The sequence below is a fragment of the Phoxinus phoxinus genome (genome assembly GCF_949152265.1).
Source record: "Phoxinus phoxinus genome assembly, chromosome: 24".
NCBI classification, from domain to species: Eukaryota; Metazoa; Chordata; class Actinopteri; order Cypriniformes; family Leuciscidae; genus Phoxinus; species Phoxinus phoxinus.
In genome coordinates, this window is record NC_136899.1 from 11,875,421 (window position 1) to 11,900,489 (window position 25,069).

At 39.1% G+C, this 25,069-nt stretch overlaps 1 protein-coding gene across 2 annotated transcripts in view; it reads right to left on the reverse strand.

Moving 5' to 3' along the window:
* cUnh8orf34 (chromosome Un C8orf34 homolog) overlaps positions 1-25,069 on the reverse strand; it is an 85,914-nt gene that overhangs the window by 25,763 nt on the left and 35,082 nt on the right. For both annotated transcript variants that reach the window (XM_079601457.1, XM_079601456.1), the window contains exons 8-9: positions 10,064-10,199; positions 345-421 (exon numbers count right to left, since the gene is read on the reverse strand). In XM_079601457.1, coding sequence (XP_079457583.1) covers positions 345-421; positions 10,064-10,199 — 213 coding nt within the window. The remainder of the gene's footprint in view (positions 1-344; positions 422-10,063; positions 10,200-25,069) is intronic.

Sequence of the window (25,069 nt, forward strand, 5' to 3'; positions counted from 1 at the left end):
GTAAATACATTTTATATTGTTATAAGATGTCAGATAAATGCTGTTCAGTGAACTTTCTATTCTATACTTTCTATCAACAACCCTTAATTATTTACCCTTAATATTTTAGTTTTTAATGCATTAGATCCAATAAATGCAGCCTTGGTGAACCTTAGAGACGTCTTTCAAAAATATTTACAAATGTAATTATTCCAAACTTTTGAATGGTAGTGTATGCAAAAGCCCAATATAATTTATTTTTGGACAGGATTGGCCTTTTGTCTTTATATATTTGTCTTTATATCCCATTAAAGAAATGTTGTCCCCAGGCCCCATGAATTTAAGCGATGACTGTAGGTACTTACAAGGTATTTCTGGCACGGCTTGCTCCGGGACATGGGGTTCCTCTTCAGGCCTTGCAGTTAGACTGTCCCCTTGAAGCCTAAAAATAAAAAAAATTAAATTGAGCATTAAAGGCTTTAATTTCAAATAAGTGGCTTGCATTTCTCCCCACAGTTATGATAGCTGTGAAAGATAACAGTGATAATACTATCATGTTCTCCATTCAGAGCAAACTCTCTGCTGAGGCTATGAAACAACTCTATGTAATGGATCAGTATCAAATAAAATCTCTATTTTTACCCAGTGTCTTTGCTAGATGAGAACAAGTGGAGACAGTGAGTCTCTATTCATATAAGGTGATGAGACCATGCCAAAGCAGTCTATTTGTCTTATCACTATCAGGGGAGGATGAGGATATGGGCAGGCAGGAATGTAGACAGAGCGTAACATAGGGGAACGCTTAAGACCTGACAACAATCTACTAATCGCCAAACAGTGCAGCTGTCTCAAACACCCATCGTTTATGATGCCCTATCTCAGAGGATGCTAGGATTAGGAGCTTTACTAAAGAGGGTTTGTTCTTAAAGGAACAGTCCATCCAAAAACGAAAGTTCTCTCATTAATTAATCATGTCGTTCCAAAACACAATTTGATACTGCTCTTTACATAAAATGAAAGTGAACAGTGAACAGGTGCTGTCAAGCTACTAAAAATAAGAGCACCCAAAATTTAAGTCATCCCAAACCCATTAGACATTCGGTCATCTTTAAACACAAATGAAGAGATTTCTGTCCTTCCATTGAAAGTCCATTCACCCAAAATTTTGACGGTTCAAAACGTTCATAAAGAGATCGTAAAATAAGTCTTCTGAAGAGACATGATCGCTTTGCATGATAAACAGATTTCATTTAGGCTTTTATTCCCATATAAACAGTGATCAGCAAATGCAGAGCACTCGAACATGGTGTTAATTAGTTAAGCAAGTAGGTTTGTCGGTTGAGCTTCCGTTTACCAAATTTAATTGAGACATTCCCTGATCAATGTTTATTTTTGAATAAAAGCCTAAATTTAAATATGTTCATCATAAAAAGCAATTGACCGTTTGCAAAGACCCGCCCCCCTTAGTTACTGTCGCTATGTCCGACAAGCTACGCCGCTCTCACGCCACACCATGTTCTCACGCAGTGAAAAACACATCGCGGAGGAGAGAGGAGACTGACAACACACTGACAGACAGGACCGACCAGGTTACTTTTCGGTTACTTTTGATATTAAACATATTAAACAAAGTCTCATCTTTCAAACTTGAGAAATTTAAACAATAAATACCGTTTTGTGGCTCTGTAATGTGTCTGACAGATCGCTGTAGAGCCTCAGTTAAAGCTGCTCGTGAACCGATCATCTCTTCCTTCTAGTTAATTTATAACATCAAATAAACATGAGAATTGAACATAAGAAGGAATGTTGTTTTAACCGCGGAAAGGCGTCAGTACACTCCGTTTTTCAAGTTCAAATCCTCCCATGTTAATCTACTAACTCTTCTGACTGCTTTGTCAGACAAAATGGCGGATGGCGAAATATGATTGGTCAGACCACCTGTCAATCAAGCTACCTGCGAAGGGTCAATTATGTCTCTTTAGATTAGAAGACTTAAATTAAACAGTTGATATATTTTACAATCTTTTTATGAACGTGCTGAAGAGTCAGAGTTCTGGGTGAATAAACTTTCAATGGAGGGACAAATATTGGGTTTCGGAGATGAACATCTTATGGTTTTGGAACAACATGAGGATAAATAATTGATTGGGAGAACTAACACTTAAATCTGTTCAAGATGCACATTCAAATCACCCAAATAAGATTTAGAGTTGTGGCAGAGGGTAAGAGGGCTTTCATTTCAGTCGGTTCCTTTCACTAATCCATCTTATGATTTAGAAGACTCACAATATAGTGAATGAGTTATATGGACTACTGTTTTGATGTTGTGTTTATTTGCCATTTTTGGAAGCTATTTGTCCCAGACCTCTATTTGTCACAATTATGCTGTGTAGCTTAATCTAATGAAGAGCGACACGCGGGAAGATCGGATACTTTAACGAACACAGAGAATAAACAAAGCAACTACACATTCAACATTGACAATGACGAACACAGAACTGTGAAAACTAAAGGCTTATAGACACCGTGAATAGTAAAACAAGGAACAAGTGTGAAACTAATTAGAAACCAAAGTAACAAACAATGATAGAACAGTGAAAACAAAACCAAAGCAGAAAATGATCACTTTCACTGTACATGACGTAGTCATGAGAGAGAAATAAGGGGTAATTGTAACACTCATGTAATAATGAGACATAGGGCCCTATCTTGCACCCAGCGCAATTGACTTTGAACACCGACGCATGTATCATTCCTATTTTGCACCCGCGCACAGCGGACTTTTCCCTCCACAGACGCACGTCGGTAAATTAGGAAATGAACTTGCGCTCGCGGGGGCGGTTCAGCGCAAAGAGAAGGCGTGTTCCGGCGCAAAACTTCCATGGTGCTATTTTCCAGTTTTAGAAAGCAATTGCGCCATTGACCAGGAAAAAAACAGTCTAAAGACAGTGGCGCATTGCGCGTTAGTGATATGGTATTTTAAGGGCGCGTGCTTGACCATAATAGTAACGCGCATCTACTTTGATTCTCTAATATAAAAAGATGCAGCAGTTTTCATTTTTGCAAATCATACATTATTACAAGGAAAAATATTAACACACGAGGGAAATCATTGTTGTGTCCGTGAAGATGTGAAAAAGATATAGATAAAAAAAAAAAAAAAAAAAAAAATTCTAGATTAGGCTACACATTTACTACCCAAATTATACGCCTGTTTAACCGAAGCTAATTTGGGTGGGTTTCTCCCATCATCCCCAATGTCACTTCTCTGTGTTTTACGGCCCTGACGAGAACGTCGGTTTCCTCGGCTGTGAATCGCTCCTGGCGCGCGCTGGCAAATCCGCCGTTATAATAGCAATCCGCCACGAAACAAGCGCGCCTGCTCTTAAAGGGAATGTGAGAGGACGCTCTGATTCGTTTATTTCACGTTACGCCCAAACCACACCTATGAATAATGAAGCTACTTCAGACCAACCCCTTTTAGATTTGCGTCGGGCGCAAGAGTCATTTATCGCGCTGGGAAAATAGCAACAGCGCCGGGATCCGCCCACAAAGTTACTTGCGCTTTGCACTTTGACACTTGCGTTTCAGATCGTTAAAATAGGGCCCATAGTCTACAAGAGAAGTGTGATGTTTAACATGCCCTTTTGCGTTCTAAGAAATCCATTATCCATTTTTGGGTGAACTAGCCCTTTGTGACCATTTTATGGACTACCACGATCTTTTTAGTCAGTGAAAACCAACAAAATGTGCTTTAAAAAAGGACCCACACTTTAAGAAAAAAAAATAGTAGAAAAGCATAAAAGCTACTAAAACACTAAAACAAAATACAATGCAATGTGTTATTCAAAATAGACAATATGGAAAAAGTCTATATGGAAAATTCCGTCATATTACCAAAGTACATTGGGCCTTATTTTATGGACTTTTCTTAGAGTGCACTTCAGTGTTGTGAGGCCAGGATCATGTGATTTAAGAAGAAGCATCCATTTAAAACATTTCAGTCTCACAAATTCCCTGGAGGGCTGGAAAATGAAGACCTACAGCACGGTAATTGTCATATTCCTCAACAATGCCGTATTCTCAAACTGTTATTGTGGAGCGGTTTTACTTCAGAACTGAAAATCACCAAATGCTAGTTACCAAATGATAGGCTTGGTTCATTTCACATTTCTCAGCATTGCTATTGCATGCCTTTTCCTGTAAGCAATCAAGACAGTTAATAAGCATGATGACAAAAGAAAACAACCCCTTCTCTTTTTACTGCTTTACCTGCCAGTTCATTGAAGTTTCTGTAACTGAATTTTTGTGTAACAACTTTCTCCCTCACAATTTTCCCCTTCATTCTTTCTCATATGCAGAGAAGCCACTGAGAAAAACCAGATCTGGTTTAGCCCACCATCTGAGCAGTTCATTTTCATACAGCATTATTTTTGAATGAGTAATTAAAATAATGATGTTCAATGACTCATACAACGGTGCTTGATCGAGTCAGTCCCCTAGGACTTGGATGCATTCCCATACTCTTATAAACATCCCAATATAGAAATTATAACATTTTGACTTTTATAGTACGCAATCCTGTCCTGAACTGGATCAGATGCTCTTTTTCATTCATGTACTCCTATACGTATTGCAAAAAGGTCATATTTGTAGCCAATTTAAGGAGCAGATGAAATTGTAGAGTGATTGTGCTACTTCAAGATGAGCTGTTTTCCTAAGCATGTGTGGCTGTAGTCTACCACCTCATCCATCACATTAAGAGGACAGACGCGAGCAGATAAGGAATAAATCCCATGACCTTTCCGACAGTGGTGCATTATAGGTCAGTGGATCTCTGCAGAAGATTTAGTAAGGCTAAGAACACACATTTTTCACAGTTTAAGCTTCATTTTGACTGAGGTTTGCAGGCATATTGCATTGCAATATTTTCCTTGCAATGCTTTGCATTAACAAAACATGAATATTAAATTATATCCTAAATGAAAACGAGGCGGAGACGGATACATGTTCAGTCAATTCTAAATGTATTAGGCCTAATTTTCACATGATCTTTTCAGAATTTTTTGTCAACTGGATTTCTTTGTTGTTGAAAGATGTACACTACCGTTCAAAAGTTTAGGGTAAGTAATACATTTCTTTTGAAAGAAATTAATACATTTAATTTACAGTATAGTACTTAACAAGACATTTATAATGTTACAAAATAATTCCTTTTCAAATTATAAATGAATGCTGGTCCACAGAATGCTGTTTTTTTCTAGCAATTGTGAGTTAACATCTCGCAATCTTTTTCAGAATTGTGTGATATAAAGTCAAAATTGCTTGATATAAACTCACAATTGTGAGATTAAAAGTCGCAATGTTTTATTCTGTGGCGGAAATAAGCTTCCAAAGAGACTTCTTCCAAAAATATTAAATAAATACCAACTTTAAACATTTGAACAGTAGTTTAGTTTTTAATTTGGATAATTTAGAATAAAACTGGCGTTCAGATTATTGCCCATATTGTCACAGTGTCTGGTTTATGTTCCTTGGGTCACCACTAGATGTCCTCCTTCCTCACGGTGTCCATCACACTAGTGAACTACATTTCCCACGATCCTTGTCTTCTCATTGCACTCGGCTGTTTCCTAATCACTGATCATTGCACTCAGCCATTTCCCCATTATCATTGTCTATTCCCTGTGTATATATACCCTGTCTGTTTTAGTATGTGTCACGGAGTCCTTATCTATTATCATGCCACTTTGGAGTCCTGGTTTCTTGTCTGTTCTTGTTTTATGTTTGGATTGATCTTATGGTTTTGACCCCTGCCTGGACTGTTTGTGAGTACGGATTTCCCCATTAAAACTCTTTACTGCAATTGGATCTTTGTGTTTCCTGCGTATGGATCGTGACAGAAGGACTCCGTCAAGCCTAGATCCAGCAGTATGAGTTCCAGCTTCTCTTCCCCAGCCATCGAGCGGGAGAGGAGGGATTGTTTTAAGGGGACCCGTCTGGCTATTTTTCGTGGGACCCGGGGAGGTCACAGAGGAGGAGGAGGTGGTCGAGAACAAGGCCAACACCACCCTCCACCTTGGCCCCCCTTCGGCCCTGGGTTGGTGAGATCCAGCCCAAAGTTCCACCCTCCGCTGATTTCGCCCAGCCCAGAGCTCTGTTCGCCGTGGTGCCCGTCCAGTCCGGAACCGGCACATTTTCGTCAGAAACGGCGGAGGAGGAAGACCTTCAGCCTCCCCAAGGACCCGGAGGCCGTCCCCTCCGAGCAGCCCGCTGTCGTCCCGGAGGCCGTCCCCTCCGAGCAGCCCGCTGTCGTCCCGGAGGCCGTCCCCTCCGAGCAGCCCGCTGTCGTCCCTGAGATTGTCTCGGAGCCGCCCACCATCAGTACTGCCACGGCCAAGAGAGCGGTCTTCCTCTTCTATGCGGTGGCGGTACTGCATGCGTGGAGGAGGCACAGCACGTCTGCCGTTCCAGAGACTGTCCACGTCACGTCGGCCGTTCCAGAGACTGTCCACGTCACGTCGGCCGTTCCAGAGACTGTCCACGTCACGTCTACCGATGCAGAGACGGTTCCTGTGCCAGACGCTGTTCCCGTAAGTCCTGCCATGGCCAAGAGGGCTGTTTTCCTTTTCTATACATTGGCAGTACTGCATGCATGGAGGGGACACACGTCTGCCGAGCCTGGATTTCACGTCACGTCTGCCGAGCCTGAGCTTTACGTCAAGCCAGTTCCCGAGCCGGTGGCGTCTGTTGCTGTTCCTGAGCCGGTGGCGTCGGTTGCAGTTCCTGAGCCGGTGGCGTCGGTTGCAGTTCCTGAGCCGGTGGCGTCTGTTGCAGTTCCTGAGCCGGTGGCGTCTGTTGCAGTTCCTGAGCCGGTGGCGTCTGTTGCAGTTCCTGAGCCGGTGGCGTCTGTTGCAGTTCCTGAGCCGGTGGCGTCTGTTGCAGTTCCTGAGCCGGTGGCGTCTGTTGCAGTTCCTGAGCCGGTGGTGTCTGTTGCAGTTCCTGAGCCGGTGGTGTCTGTTGCAGTTCCTGAGCCGGTGGTGTCTGTTGCAGTTCCTGAGCCGGTGGTGTCTGTTGCAGTTCCTGAGCCGGTGGTGTCTGTTGCAGTTCCTGAGCCAGGGTCTGTCTCTGTTCCGCCTTGGTCTTCACCGCCATGGCCGCCCGAGTGGTCGTCTTCACCCTGGTCGTCTCCGCCATGGCCGCCCGAGTGGTCGTCTTCACCCTGGTCGTCTCCGCCGTGGTCGTCTTCACCCTGGTCGTCTCCGCCGTGGCCACCCGAGGGGTATTCACCCTGGTCGTCTCCGCCGTGGCCACCCGAGGGGTCGTCTCCGCCATGGCCACCCGAGGGGTCGTCTCCGCCGTGGCCGCCCGAGGGGTCTTCACCGCCGTGGCCGCCCGAGGGGTCTTCACCGCCGTGGCCGCCCGAGGGGTCCTCTCCGTCCTGGCCGCCAGATGGACTGTCGTCTCCGCCCTGGCCGCCCGATGGACTGTCTGCTTCGCCACGGCCGCCGATTAAGTTGTCATCCCCTGTTCCTGTTCCCCTTCATGGTCCTGGCCCTCCATCCCTCCCCCTGATCCTCCACCATTCCACCTCCCGCCTGGACTTTTGTTTTGTTTGTTTTATGTGGGTCTTGGAGCGTCTGGTAGCCGCTCCGTAGAGGGGGAGTTATGTCACAGTGTCTGGTTTATGTTCCTTGGGTCACCACTAGATGTCCTCCTTCCTCACGGTGTCCATCACACTAGTGAACTACATTTCCCACGATCCTTGTCTTCTCATTGCACTCGGCTGTTTCCTAATCACTGATCATTGCACTCAGCCATTTCCCCATTATCATTGTCTATTCCCTGTGTATATATACCCTGTCTGTTTTAGTATGTGTCACGGAGTCCTTATCTATTATCACGCCACTTTGGAGTCCTGGTTTCTTGTCTGTTCTTGTTTTATGTTTGGATTGATCTTATGGTTTTGACCCCTGCCTGGACTGTTTGTGAGTACGGATTTCCCCATTAAAACTCTTTACTGCAATTGGATCTTTGTGTTTCCTGCGTATGGATCGTGACACATATAGACACAAATCGGTGAATCCACTGAATAACCTTGAAGGGCTTAAGTATAATGTTACAATTTTTGTCTAACATCCGGACTTTCCAGACTGCTGTTAAGTATGATGTTCTTCACTCATTGACCACTTGAGATAAATGTCCAGATAAAAGGATTCCTAAGTCTGAGCCTATGAAAATGTGAAGAATGCTGCCTGCGTCCTCCAAGCCGCATGTCCAGGCAAAGAAATGGAGAAGGAAAAACTTAGAGAGAGATGGGCATCAGTTTCCTCACGTTATATACAGTAGCACGGCTGTTTGGCAAGTCTATACGGTACTGAAGAGATTCCAGGTGTACAAACTGACACTTAGGGCCAGTTAGTGAATCACTGATTCAGTTTGACTTAAGAATGAATCATTCAGATGAATTGTTCAGGTTTTGTGAAGATCAGAGACAAAAGATTGATTCATTCATGAATCGGATATCCCTAATGTGGAGTAAAAGATCAACAAAATATGTAAGCAGGGTGGCAGTATACACAATCTTGCACTTTTAACCTGTGATATAAACAAATGAACTTCCACATCAATGTGATAAACAGTCAGCAAACAAACGGTGATCTTGTGATAAGCGTTCAGCAAACCTACAGCGAGAAGATATTCGGCATCTCGTAGACTGTGAAGAATGTCTAATGTATCCGTGGTGAATCTGATATGGAGCAGAAATGAAAAGCACAAAAGACAAAGCTAAACAAAATAAATTTGGGGCAATGTAGGAGCGTGGCAGCCATCTAAACCAGCAGATTCTTTTTATCAGAGCTTGGCATCGGACATGAGCACTGAGTCACCCTATCCAAGCCAACAGTGTGAAATGTGATCATTTTGCCCAGCCACAAACTACAAAACAGGAAATAAAAACAGAAAACAACTGATAATGAAGATTATCTCTGTGTGTATTATGAATACAATCAGATTTCTATAATGCTTTTAAGATATGCGTGCTTTCTCTCAGCCACAGATGTTTCTTCAACTTTGGACACTTTCATGTCCTGGGGTGATTTTTATTTAAAGGCGCAGTCTGTAATTTTTAGGAGGATCTGTTGACAGAAATGTCAACCACATACATAACTATGTTTTCAGGAAACACGGAACCGGTTTAAGGGTTTTCCATTATTTCTGCTACTTTTTAAAGTGCCTTTTACCTGTTAAAAAATACTATCATCTAAACAAAGATAAATAAACAAACCATTTCATTTTTTTATTGTTTGAAAATTATTTATATACACTATCGGTCAAAAGTTTGGGATTGTTTAACAAATTTTTTCTCACTGTGTCCTTTCCAGTCAAGGTGTCAGATAATGCAAAAAGTGTGAACATATTATTTAATTGTGGTTATTTAGGATACATAAAATTGTAGCTGTGAAATTAGCTTTAGCTATGAGTCCAAAGAATGTCATTACCACAATACCCATTTCTGAAACAGAATGCTCATTGTTGGAAATGTTCCTGACTTAAAATAAATACAATTCTTCTGTCACAGATAGCCATTTTTCATAGCCAAATTAATGAAACTAGTGAGAGTATGAAAAGTGTGTTTTAAGAGCGTTCATATTCTAAAAATCCAAAGGGCATAGCTGAAGAAACACTCAGATGTGGAGTCGTAAGATAACTGCACATCTCATAGTCACCTCAGTAAGATGAATGTTGTGCATTACCGCAGCATGTAGTCATTCACCTTTAGCTCTCAGAGCTTTAACTCTAGATTGTTGGAATGCTGCGTGTGGCCCTCATATCCGGCTGAAAGGGGTTTGGTTGCGGCCTCCCAGCAAACAGAGGTCAGGATACGTGACTCGTGACTTGACTGAGATATATGGCAGTGCATTCTAGTGTGGACCCGATGATGACATTGTTCACATTGTGTGTACCGCTTGACATGTTAAATGGAGGTTTGCAGAATTGGCAACCCTCACACGCTCTAGTGGTCTGGTGAAGTCATTGAGTAGAGTGGAGCTGTTGGTAAATATTGAGCTGTGTAAATATTTACCTTGCACACCTTGAGCAGATGTTGAGAGTGACTTTGGCCTGGGGTTCTGAACAGTAGGAGCTGCGGCCCTGGCTGAACTTACTGCCAGACGGCAACAGGCCAGTGACCCCCTCCATTCGCAGGTCATCCAGATCCTCTGAGAGAGAAAGAGAGAGAGAGAGAGAGAGAGAGAGAGAGAGAGAGAGAGAGAGAGAGAGAAATGAAAAATAAAATTTATATTATTTAAATTATTTTTGCATTTTAAAGTTATTAGTTTAATATCGATAAATTATCAATATTATGATTACTGTTGTAACCGGTCCTACTTGACCCGCTCCGAGGCAGATTTGAACAGTTGTCTCCGGCAAGTACACTAACTAGCTTGCTTCTGTTACACTCACCCCCCTAAACCTCACTCCCATCCGGGTCATGGCACCAAATGTAACCGGGCACACTAACAAGGACGCCAAAGACCGTAGTCTCTAGCGTCAGTCAATTGCACGTGCGCCTCTTGATGCCAGTGCGAGTGAAGTTTACTCCCACAGCTCTTAACCAGCTGGCCTCCTTTACACTGGCATTACAAACTAAAAAAAAAGGAAAGCAGAGGAGAGAAAATACATGAAGAGAGATAAATAAAGCTAACAGCACTGAGTTCTCTGAGTAAACTCTAAACTCTCTGAGGTCGCTGGTGACCCCCTCACAGCATATGCTCACAACATGATCGCCTGCAGCCAGCTAACAGGTGCAGATGGCTGGACCTGAGAGTTGTGCTTCTCTTTACACCATAGCTGTAACTCTATAACACACTCTCAAACACGCAACTGGGCCGCTGGGTTGTCCCGGGACGTCATTCATTTTTTAAAGTTAGACATCAACCTTCCTAGTATTTCTCAATCAATTCATTATAAACAATATAACAAAAAAAAGAATAATAACATTATAAAAGAATGCCTGTTTTCCCCTTTATCTAAAAAATAAAAAAAATAAAAAAAATAGGGTCACTAACGACCCAAGGTGTGTAACAGTGGAAGTATATTTTTCTGCACAACAATAACTGAATCAATGATGACTGAATAAGTACAATTCACCTTTATTCAACAAGGTGGCAATGTCTGATACACAATTATACACAATGAAGTGATGTTACCACAGGCAGAAAACAAAAGAATAGGAAGCATCATCAGCAAAAATTTAAATGGCTCAATTTACTGCAGAGCGGGTACTGAACGCAATCAAATATTAGTTTGACTGTCACTTGATGGTGGATCTGGTGAAAAAGCTGTCAGCGATCAAAATATTGATTTTGAAGATGTTGACAATGATAGTTTTGAGAATATGTTTGAGATTGTGAATATGAGCCAGATGCTGAATGTACTAGGAAATGAGCTCTGACGAGGACAGTGATGATGGTATAAAACATCTGCTCAAACTGAACCCTTCCAAGCTCCAAAAAGTAACAAAATATGCTTTATTTTATTCTTCTGTAATTGTTACTCTAATATCAGGAGAGTTTTATATTATCACGATCCATCCATGTTAGATATAGATCCGGGTCGCTAAAAATCTGAATATGTAATAATGATTGGCGAAACATTCAAGCATTTAAGGGTTAAACAAGTAAGCAAAGCATATAGTTTTTAAGCTACATATAATGTAGATCATTTGTGATTTGTTGCTTCTACTTTAAGCAATTTATATATACAGTATAATAATATTAATATATTATAATATTAATATGAATATTAATATGAAATAATATAAAAGTATTATTCATATTATTATTAAAAACAATAGGTTAATTTCAAAATGATTATTGTTTTTTTACACATACATTAGGATTTTTTGGGGATTCAATATAGGCTATAGCAATAAATACTGTATATATACAATAGCAGCCTAAACGCAAGCAGAAGTGTATATACTGTAACCAATTTAAGGTTTTGTACCAATTTAGAGTATTTATTAGATAATTAAATAGATGGTTAGTTGTGCGTGTAATTGCTTTAACATGGCTCATCAAATCTGATTTCACTCAGATTTCACTCTGTTTCATAATGGCAATTTGACAAAGCATGATTCTCACAGGGAGATTCGTTCTCATGTCACAAACATCATGATCCAGCAAGAACGAGGAGAAACTGGGTAAAGTGAGCTGCGTTCCGTGAGGTCTGCGCCTTACACCTGTGCCTGTGGCTGAAGGTGTTATATACCAAATGCACCACTTAAGCTGAAACCGCACAGCCAGTTGACTGCGTGTGGAAGGACACACATAAAAAAAAGCACCTTGTAAGATAAGTAAGTGTAGCTAATGGCAGGAATTAGACTTGGCCTATTCATCCACGAAACTCTTACTCGGCTCACTTTACATCTTTCAATTGCCTCGTCATTTTGTTTGAGCTGCTAATGTGGGAAGGGGCCCGCTGGGAAACAACCTATCAGTCGCAATTAAAAGCCCCGAAACACCTTTTTTGTTTTCGAACGCTCCATGGTGTCAACGTGAGATTCCTCCCATAAGGCTTCGTGCAAGCATGGAGAGCATGTGTTTGTGCAAAAGGGCGGTCCCGCTTGGCACAGGAATGTGGACACTGCCTTGTTCGTGAAATACCAGAGAGTGTGGTGATATTACATGCCTCATTCATCATCACAGGTCTGGTCCAGCTGAGAGAGAGAGCCAGAGGCCATCTCATACACACACACGCAGCATTGTACATGAGAACACAGCTGTCCACCGTGAGAAAGTCTTTCTTTTCGGATTGGGCAACAGGGTGTGTGGTTCAGCGCTGAGGGGGTAACTCATGGCAATATGGCAGTGTTTAATGTTAATGCTGATATGGGTTGGCTGAGACGTATCATTCGAGAGAAGGTAAAAACAAAAAGAGTGCAGACCAAGTATCAATTTTTAAGTATTTGAATTGCATTTAAAATGTCCATCCCTTTGGATTACACATTTTTAACATGAACACACCAATAAACTTGTTGTTAAACTGAGAAGCATATTTGTCAGTCAAACATATTAAAATCAGGCATAAAAATAAATGGCTATTTTCAGTATGCATTTATTTAAATTGCTTATGTAACCGGTCCTACTCGACCCGTTCCAAGCGGGATTTCGAACTGGGGTCTCCGGCGTAGGAGGCAGGCTCGCTAACAAGGACGCTAAAGACCGCTGATTCTTGCGTCAGTTGCTAGCGCACATCTTGATACCAGGGGAGTGAGGTTTACATGTACAACTCTTACTGGCCTACGTCCGTTACACTCACTCCCCTAAACCTCACTCCCACCTGGGTCACGGCACCAAATTTAACCAGTCCTACACGACCTGCTCCAAACGAGATTCGAACCGGGGTTCCCGGCGTGGGAGGCAGGTGCGCTAACAAGGACGCTAAAGACCTCTTGAGTCCAGGGGAGTGAAGCTTAAAAAAAGCTCTTACTGGCCTATGTCCATTACACTCACCCCCCTATTTCCCACATTCTCATTCCCACCCGGGTCACGGCACCAAATGTAACGGTCCTACTCGCCTCTTGAGGCCAGATGAGTGAGGTTTACAGGCACAGCTTATATTGGCCTACGTCCGTTACACTTATAATCAGTATAAATCTGTTTTGTTTAGATTTCAAATTTCAAATTTATTCAGTTAAAAAGTATGAATATGTTTAAAATATGTCTGGCTGGGGAACAAAGAATATTCAATTGGCTAAAATGTATCAAATTGGATTTATTGATGATAAATATATAAAACTGGTTATTCTCAAATGAATACACATTCCATTCATTAGTTCATTTAAATTTTTATACAAAAAATATTAAGCAGCAAAACTGTATATTCATGTAGTATGCGCATGTCAATCTAATTTGAAGCTTGTGACATAAACGCGCACATCAGCACACATTCGGCTTTTTTTTACAACACAGGAATAAATGACTTTTTAAAATGTATTCAAATAGAAAACAATTTTGCAGTGTAATAATATTTCACAATATTGCTATTTTTACTGTATTTTTGATCAAACAAACACAGCTTTGGTGAGAAGAATAGACTTCTTTCAAAAGTATTAAAAAAATCTCATTTATTTAAAACTTTTGACCTGTTTCTTACCCTTTTCATTTATTCTTTTGAGTGTATAGCAGTCACTCTTTCCACTCTTTCGACTCTATCAATGGATGGGAAAGACTATGAAAAATCATTGGCTGATAATCAATGCAAGTTCCGAGTGCTTTTCCATAAGGGGGTAGATGTGCGAGAAACCAACTGTGTGTGCCCATAAAAAAAACATCCTAATTAATTGGGCTTCCATTGAACGTCCTTCTGTAAGTGTTTTCCCACAGAGCTTTGGCTAATTTCTTCTTTTATGTGGGCTTAAAGCTGCTTGTTTCACAAATGCACCAATGCCCGAGCCAGAAGTGGACTTTAAGACTTGGAACAGTCCTTCATCGGCCTGACAGGGATCTGAACTCTTGCCATAGTAAAGCAGGAGACTGCAGAGTGGGCTTTTCTTCTATTCCATTTGGAAAGAACTGACACAGGGGGAAACAAAGGTGTCTGCAGGCTCTTAAACGGTACACTGCCATTCCTTAATAAATCTGCCAGGACTGCCCATCCAGCAAAGCAGAAAAATAAGACATGACATGAAGACACAAATGTCATTGTGATTTGTTAGAGTCTTATCTGAGAATTTAGAGCCTGCCAAAAATATAAGACAAAGAGGGTGGCAAGGCTTTGAAAATAATCTTGTTAATGGCACACTCAATTTAGTCGGATGTATTTTGAATCGTTTAATCAGCTGGACAATGTGAAAAAAATGTTGTCATTACCCTTGCAGACCCATCACTGACTTAATGTGTTCTTGCAATAAGATAAAAAAGCCTTTAATGTACAAAGAAATCCTACTTAGCTTCTTCAATAGGCAGCATTTTAAAGCATTATAGGGAAGCTCCTGACATAAAGGCTGTTCCACCAAGTAACTTAATCATGCTTCCTAAGATAACATCTTTTCACAAATTGTAAAGGAATCGAATATGCTCTTTCACAGAAAGGACAATCCCAGAAAGCACTGCAATAGATGAGAAAATTCAAAGCGGCAGACAATGCTAAGAGAAATGTTTACATTTACAGTATTATTGTGAAATATTATTAATGCAAAATAACTTTTTTCTATTTGATCACATAAAAAAATGTATTCATGTAATGGCAAAAGCAGAATTTTTAGCAGTCATTAGACAATCTTCAGTTACATGATTCTTCAGAAAATAATCTAATATGCTGATTCGTTGCTCAAGAAAAACATTTTCACACTGTATTTACTGTCACTTTTGATCAATTTCATCCATCCTTACTGAATAAAAGTATAAATGTATTCAGACCCCAAACTTTTAAATAGTAGATAGATTGTTACAACAACAATTGTTTGATATACAATTGGCCTATTAAAATGCTATGATTTTTTGTCTAATCTAATTAAAATAAAATACTAAAAACAAAAATAACAATACAAATTAACAATCATTAAATTATAAAATGATTTCAAGTGTTAGATGAGGGCAAAGGTGATCTAAATGTAAAAATAGCACATGCACAAAAATATCACACACAAAATATCCAATATTTACTGATAAATAAAAAAACTCTAAAGGCTCGTTCACATCAAGGGCGATAACTATAATGATAAAGACATAGTTCTAAAAATCATTCTAAATACAAAACAACAGCAGAGTCCGCACCACAACTATAACTATAACAGACTTCCATAGTATCCCCCCCCCCCCCCCCTAAAATAACAGAATTTTCATTTTAAAGTGAACTATCCCTTTAAAAGGCAGTAAGCAGCTCACTAGATTTTAGAACAGGTCTACATTACGTCTGTATGTAACCTGTATACATCATAGACATGCTGTCTACTGTCCATGACTCACACTAGATGTTTAGATGTATACGACTTGTTTAATCTCCAACAGTTCAGAGAATACCTCATCTACCTCACATGCACCATACAAACGATACCTTTATATTGCACCAAACATTTTGATAACGCTGAAAAGCAAAATACCAGCAGCTGCACACATCCAGACAAAACAAGAGCACAGCATCTGTGTGAGTGTGCGTTTGCAGCAGTCATGCGTTACTGGAGTGTCACTGCATACCTTCAGTGTGGAATAAATCGACTGGGGATGCTGAGCCCCTGGAGTGAGGTGGAAAGTATTATCCAAACAACGACGGGAGTGATGACAAGGAATTTCTGCCTGTAATTGTTCACACCAAAGTGTGTGTGCCTGTTCTAGACAAAGTTTCCATGTTTTTCAATGCACCAAAGAAAGTCTACACAACAGGGTTATTATAGTTAACCAAAAACTAAAACCGTAAGTTACTTAAAATAAAATGGTTAAGTAAAAAAAAACTAAAAAAACTAAAGTTTCAGCTAATTGCCAAAGCCAAACTAAAAATAAATGTAAAAAAAATAATAATAAGAATGACAAAAACATAACAAAATTACTAAAACTATTCATATTAATAATATGAATTAATAAAACTATAATAGTATCTCAATGGAACTAAAATAACACTGCTACACAAATGCACCCAAAAATGTAGTCAAAACAATTGTCACTCAGAATTTGCTTGTACATTTCACAAACAATTACAAAGAAAATGCATGTAACATATTGAATTAAATGTGTAATTTTGAAGAAGAAAACATGTAATGGTATTTTCTTGTAAAACATACTCCAATAATACACATATTTTTGGTGTATGTTGAGCTTGTTAGTCACTATTTGTAACTCATAATTGAATAAAGAACAAAGTGCATTAAGTTCTTCAGACTGTTGAATCCCACCAAAAGTTACATATATTTATTTTAATATATTTCAGAAGATGTTTAAGATGTAATTCCATAATAACATAGCCACGGACAGTAAACTATAATAAACGCAGACTGCGCAGGCAGACATGACGTTTCCCAATTTAGTTCAAAGTGCTCCATGGTTTATGTTCCATCTCTAGCTCATAATTATCAGAGCCGGGTAATTGACAGAATTCACTGTAGAGAAGTTCTAGACGTCTCAGACTTTGCACACTTTCCGCATTTGTGTTTCATTAAGACTAAAATGCTACGTTCCAGCACTGTGGTTTAGTCCTCACATACATACACCACTTTGAAGAGAGTGGGAAAAGCAGTTGTGTTTTGCTTTGTAATGAAAACAATATTTTAACTACTTTCATAATTACGGCCCTGAGTTGCCCCTTTCGTTCTCTAAAAATACATTTGCCCCCCATGCTGCAAAAAAATTCACGTCTGTCATGGCAGGCGATGATGAATGATCTTTCAAAGTTTATATCTAGAGTTAATGAAAGACGGGATTAAGTGGAGTTACACATGACGCCGGGTGATGAGGTAGCTGAGGACTAGAAGACTCTGAGGCGCTGACACTTCAGAGACAGTACACAATCTTGTTTAAGAATCAATACGTTTAATACGTTTATGTACAATGCCAATTGTTAATGAATGATTGATTGTGAAAATCCTCTTGGGTTATAACTGTAACCTTTGTTCCCTGAGAAGGGAACGAAACACTGTGTAGAAGACAACACTATGGGGAACGCCTCTGCATGATAGCGTCTGAAGCATGTGTGAAACTAGACCAATCCTGATTGGTGCTAGACGTAAGCTTACAAAGGCAAGCAGAAGTCGTCTATAGTTGAGAATATGAATGCCCTGGAGTCTCAAGGGAGCCTGCATCCATGCATTTCGTGAAGGTGCGAGGGGATAGCGCTAGGCCAAACTGAAGAACCAGATATTGGAACGCTTTGCGACCAAATATGAACCCTAATGATTTCCTGTGTTGTTGAAGGATGGATATGTGGAAGTAAGCGTATCTTAGATCTACAGTGACAAACCAGTCCTCTGAGTTAATTTGACTCACAATCAACGGGATAGTTAACATCTATATCCTCAGAGACTGATTCAAGAGTCGAAAATCTAGAATGGGACACAACCCCCAATGAAATACCGGCTGTAGAACCGGGACTGCCTCTCGTGAGGAGGAAAGGCAGTACCCGCCCCTGCTCGGGGTCCACGACAGTCTTTAAAATACCCGAAATCTTGGTGGACAGGACCCGAACTGGATCCTGTAGCCTTTTTCCACTGTACACAGGACCAACTAAGACCCATTGGGTAGAAGTTTCCATGCTTCTAGATAGTCTACTAGGGGGACAAACTGCAGGGCCGCAATGAGTTTCTACAAATTTCTGATATTGTGGACCCCGGTTTGAAAACCCAAAAGAAAAAAAATCTCAATAATCTGCCAGACATATTTAGCATTCCCTAAAGGTAGACGTAAAATACAGTAAAGACCTCACAAATCAAGTAACTCATTCAACAACCCCTACATTTGCATCTCCGGTACATAGACGCGTACTTGACTGCAAACATGCTTGACTGTTGATAGCAGGGGTGATGTTCCTGTTATCACATCATGAGGACTAAGAAACAAATCTAAGGAACACAGACACACACAAACTCTCTGATAAGAGTTACAGGGGCATTTTGTGCAAAATAACATTACCACAAGATTACAAAACAGACCATTCATACCCACGACTTCTTCAGGACTCAAACATGACTCACTGTATTTGTTATGATTTTTGGATATGTTTGTTGTTAGATCTATGGGTTCGATCTTACAAATACATCATATTTTGAGGTTTTTGCTCTACTGTAAATCCCTAGGGGTCTGTGGGTTACTTCATGCTCTCACTGGATCTTTACAGCTGTCTTTCAGTTTTAATAAATGGCTCACTTTGGCCTACACAATAAATCTTTGAGCTGCGGCTCGCAGCGTCTTGGCACGACTGCACACTTCCCGTGATTAGGTAATCCATCTGCAAGTGTGTGGTAAAAGCCATATAAGAGCAATAATTTCTCATGAGGGACTTTCTTTCCGTCTTATCAGTGTATCAAAGATACCATATAGATGCCACAGCCAAGCCTCCTTGATGTGAAAGAATGAAGATCACTGTAATTTACACCAGCATGTTCCATCATCACCGGCATCCCTGAAAAACAACTGTACATCCCGGGCACAGTGGCTGCATCTATGTTATTTGTTTATGCCGTTGCCAGGGCAACTGTTGTGTCTCTGCATCCTGGAGAGAGTTCTTGGCGTCGGGGAAGAGCAGAGGGTGGCGGCGGCTGCCAAGCACATCACTAACAAAAGCAGCGCCCTGATCGCTTAATCCACTTCCATCACACCACATCTATAAAATACCAAGAGTTAGCGGCATCTGGGGGGTTAAAGTGAAACAGATCAACATGATAACCCGCAACTCGATACCGCAAAAATGTATGCCGCTTGCCATTAAAATAGGATGTAAAATAGGATTAATCGCAGCGTAATAAACAAGTGTTTCGTAAAAGCAACGCATGTCATTTATTTAGGGTTAAAATATTTTATACTATTTTGGTTTAGTGTGAAGGGACTATAAAATACTATGCTGTAATAACTTTCCACAGTTGTCCTTATGGGCTCATGAAACAATATACAGCGTGACCAGTGTAGTTAGAAATTACTCTTATAAACTGGTCTTTTTAGGGATTCAAGCAAAAAAGGCACAATCAGTGCCTGAAAAACTCACAGACATCTTTGAATCATTCTGAAATATTAAAGCGTTATTCACATATTCATAAAAAAATTACTCTTATGAACTTTTTAGGGAATCAAAAACAAAGCACAATCAGTGCAATCCCATTCAAAACCAAATGATTCGTTCTGAGCCTGAAAAAGACTTTGACAGATTCATTGACTTCATTCAGTGGATTCTTTTTTTTTTTTCAGTTTCAAGTAAGAATATTTTTATAAACAGGATGTATATATATATATATCCTGTTTATCTGGAAAATTCCAAATATGCTATTTATATTACATACTGTACATTAATGTTCAAAGGTTTGGGGTTGGTAAATATTTTTTTTAGTTGAAAAAAGTATTTTATGTTCACCAAGGCTGAATTTATTTGTAGTACAGTAAATATTTTTTTTTTGTAACAAAATATACTATAATATTAACTGTCACTTTTGATCAATTTAATGCATCTATGCTAAATAAAAACATTAAATTCAGCAAGACCCCCCAACAAAAATCTTACGGACCCTAAACGTTCGAACCGTAGTGTATTTATTTATTTCATTAAAGTTACCTATAGCTATATATATATATATATATATATATATATATATATATATATATATATATAGAGAGAGAGAGATAGAGAGAGAGAGAGAGAGAGAGAGAGAGAGAGAGAGATTTTATAGGTAATTTTTGAACATTTTAAATGTCTTTACTGTCACTCTTGATCCATTTAATGTGTCCTTGCTAAGTAAACTTCTCAATTTCCTTTAAAAAAAATATCACAATGACTTTTGCAAGCACCTCTTACATTTTATTCAGCAAGTGTAAAGATCTAATTATTCTAGCAATTCAATTTGATAATTACTATCCCATTAGAAGTACAGATATTATCAGCTTCAAGTCTTAAAACTGATCTCCAGCAAAAAAAAAAAGAAAAAAAAAAAAAGTGAACCATGCTAATATCTCCACTCAGATACAAGTCAGTCAAAAACCAATAAACCAGAGTGCAATATTTCCTTCAGCACTTGTAGATTCCAAAAATCCCCACATTTTTATTGTCAGCAAAACCACACTGTAGAGATTCACAGTTGCCATGTCATCTGGGGCTCTCTGAGCGAGACGGAGTGGGTGTCTCAGATGTGCCATACGGGTGGGCATCCAGCACGAGAGGGCTTCATCCCCCACAGAACCCCTCCATATGTGACCCATCCTCCAGACAATTACAACTCAAGATCTGTGTGAGACAAGGGCACCATTTATCAACTCTGTCCCATCGTCCCACTTGTACACTCCTTCATGAATCTATTTCTCATGTCTGAAAGGTGTCAGATTTGACCAGACTCATTTTCAGAGTCTATACCAGATTAAGGCCACTACCACAAAATCAGAAACCCTAAACCCCGGCAGAAATAGCTTATTCATCCTGCCGAATGGCCATAGCTCAGACATGTAAAACAACCTGAGAATAATGCTACACTATTTCTTTTAGTCTCACTTACACACATCTGTCATCGCTAGGATCGACTAGCACAGCAAAAAAAGCAACCAGTGTCCCTTGAGCGCTCTTTTCAGACATCATTTACTGTAAATGTGCGGCTTTATCTGTGTCTTCATCTACTTCACGAGGCCATGAAAATCATAATGGCAGTCTTCAGTGTTGCTCTGTCATGGGAAAGCACCCATGTCTTGGGAAAAGGGTTTTCTACCATGTTGGTTTATTAACTAACCAAAAGATAACAACATGCAGCCAAAAACAGGGTTTTTCTTCAAAAAAATCAAAAAAAGAGTTTCAAAATGTGGTTAACTGTGCACAGAGACTATATATGATGATTGGCCTCACATATATTTATCTCATATACAAAAGTTGCGAGTCATTTTCCACTGACACTGCTTTTGTTGATTTGTTTATACAAAGAACTTACTTTTTAGAGTCAATAAGCCCAGAATAAAATGAGACAGGTCAGGTCGGCAACATATTTAAAACTGTTATATATCATTTTCCAGATAACTAATTTCATATTTTCGTAATCCTTTATAAACAATGATACGTCTTCAACTTCAGCAAATGCACTTTGGTTCGTTTTACTTCAACAGTTCAAGCTGTTCAAACGAAGGGAAAAAAATTCTAAGCACCATTTCCCTCTAGTGGTAAAAAGCTGAAATTGACAGTCAATTTTGGGTATAAATGTAGTAGTAAAATACAAATAAAAACATAACTAATAATATAATATATGATTTAATATAACATAATATAATATGATACAATTAGGAGGATCCATATGACTTATAACACTGAGAATACTAGCATAGTTCAAATATTAAAATATATGGCCTATTATTTTATGCCTTGCATAAGTTTTAAATAACTTGTAATATACATATATATTGAAGTAATTTAAAATAAATAAAAAATAAACAGATTCATTGTTAATCAAACTCATAACCAATTATCACATAATACATAAAACATTAATATAAGGACTATGCAATAAAATATTGCTGAAAATTGTCTCTATGGCAGTAATCTGGCTGTCTCCGGGTGCCCTGCAAGTATGATATTTAAAATTTGCCATCTTTGTTTGTGGCCGCTCGTTTTAAACAAATTATTTTTGAGCCAGTCATCTTATTTGTGAAATGCCATGTGACTATGGAGCCACAGGACAATTACATCATGACAACGTTGATTGGCTGATGGCACCCTAAAAGTCCATTCACATGTTTAAATGTCATGTTTTTCATGTTTAGCCCTCTAATATATCTAATATTTTTTTTAAAGGCACTGGTAAATAATACACTAAAATAATGAATATTTATATGTTGTCTAATGCATTTAAATCATAAAATCGTGTTGAGTCAGAATACACAGAAATGGGCATCAGTGGAGAATGATAATGGGGCAAAATGGTGTAATGCAGGTAATGAAGTCATGTGATGCAGGTCACATGGTTTTGAGACACACTATTGCTTACTTATATAGGGGGATTGTATCTATAACTCTGAAACCCAACTCCAACCCATTTAGGAGCTTTCCTCAGTTTTTCCCTGAAGCGAAGCTATAATAAAAATGAAATTCATTGCGGTTTCACTGTATTGCCAGAGGAGCAAGACAATTAGAGCGGCGCAGCCGTTGATTCCCTCCAGTGCCCAGTCAACATGTTCAGTAAACAGCCTGAGCAGCACCTCCACTGAATGCATGATAAACTGAGGAAAACACATCAGGTACAGTTTCTTCATTAGCATAATTGCACTCTTTTGAATCGAGTTAATTTCTCTATAGAGCATTTAGCACGGTGGGAAGAGGGTTTAAACGCAATTACACTGTATTTTCTACAGAAAGATGGGCTGATGGGCTCACAAATTAATCTCACAGCAATATTGTACATATGAGAATGCGGTTTATTTCAAACAGGCGGAGAGAAGAGGATAGACGAGGAGGTTTAGAACAGAAAAATACAAGCTGAGAAAATGTTGCTCTCTGCCACTAGAGGACAGTGTAACCACATGCAAACTTCAGATATCTGCGTTTGACATCTTGAGTTACTGCAATCTGAATCCCACTTACTAGACATTAATAAACTAGATTTTACTTTATTTATACACTTATATACATTTTGACTGATGTGTGTGTCGATTTGTCTGTTTTAATATTAATGATAATGCAAAATGACATCCCAACATTATCAGATTAACCAGTTTTTGTTTTTGAAAGAGCAATACTTAATATTTCTATGGAAACTATGATACACTACCATTCAAAAGTGCGGGGTATGTACGATTTAAGAAAGAAAGAAAGAAAGAAAGAAAGAATTATTGACTGTTTTCAATATTAATAATAATGAGAAATCTTTCTTGAGCAGCAAATTAGCATATTATAATGATTTCTGAAGGATCATGTGACATGGAAGACTTGAGTAATGATCCTGAAAGTTCAGCAATATTACAGGAATAAATTACATTTTACAATATATTCAAATAGAAAACTGTCAATATAAATTGTAACAATGCTCCACGATATTACTATTTTTACTGTATTTTTGCTAAATTATTTCAAACTCGTGAAATAATACGATCTCCTTAATATTTGAAATGTAGTGACTTGAATGAATGCTACAATGTTTCTTACTGTATGTTCAGATAATCTTTTAACAGGAACACATTTGTATGAGGTAATATTATTCCCAGCACAATAATTAACCATGATAGCCTGTCGTGACCTATACAGCTCTCTGTGATGATGCTCTAATGAGACCGTGGGTCACACTGTTGTCTGCTTCAGGCCAGGAGGGACCACAGGACTGACACAAGAAATGAGATCCAAAGACACAGTGTCTCACTCCCGTCTCCATGACTCTCTCCCATCTGTTCACTGCTTGCCTGACTTTCGATATGAGTGATGAGCCAATGGCAGCAGCACCAGACACCAGGAACTCCATCAGCCTGCATGCAATACTGAGAGCAGTTCATCAAAGAACCACATAATCCTTGTTTCACTCTCTCACAATAAATCGATAAGTCTCTGAACATTTGGAGTAAAATATCATTTACTGTATATGACCTATTGTCTACACACTCTGTTACAAAACATCTCTGGAAACAATATATAAAGCAAGGGCTCTAAAGTAAGGGGAGTGCGTTTCCTCGAATAATATGTTATAGTATATTGGGTAACACTTTACAATAAGGTTTTATTTGTTAACATAAGTTATTGTATTAAACTAACATGAACTAACCATGAGCAATGCATTTGTTACTGTGTTTGTTCATCTTAGTTAACGTTAATACAAATCCAGCTGTTCATTGTTTGTTCATGTTAGTTCACGGTGCATTAACTAATGGTAACAAATACAACTTTTGATTTTAATAATGTATTGGTAAATGTTGAAATTAACATGAACAAAGATGAATAAATGCTGCTCAATTAAAAAAGTGCAGCTTATTATTACTTCATTAACTAATAAAACCTTATTATAAAGTTACTCAATATTGCTGCACACTGTTTTACATAATACATTGCTGTATATTTAATTTGCCAAAGGGTGTCTAGTCATCTTGAATACATCTGATAAATTATTAATCCAATATTGTGTTAAAAAACACACAAAAAAAGACACTTTTGGCAGTCAAATGGTGAGTCAAGAGAGCGATGTTACAAAATGTTTTTTTTTTTTTAGGGCTGTAAAAATGTACGTGCACTTAAGATATTAAAAGGTTAGTTCACCCAAAAATTCTGTCATTAATTACTCTGCCTCATGTCGTTCTAAACCTGTGAGACTTTTGTTTATCTTCGGAACACAAATGAAGATCTATTTAATGATATGCGAGAGCTTTCCGTCCCTTCATTGACAGCCTACGCAACTACCACAAGCCCCAGAAAGGAAGTAAAGACATCATTAAAGTAATCCATG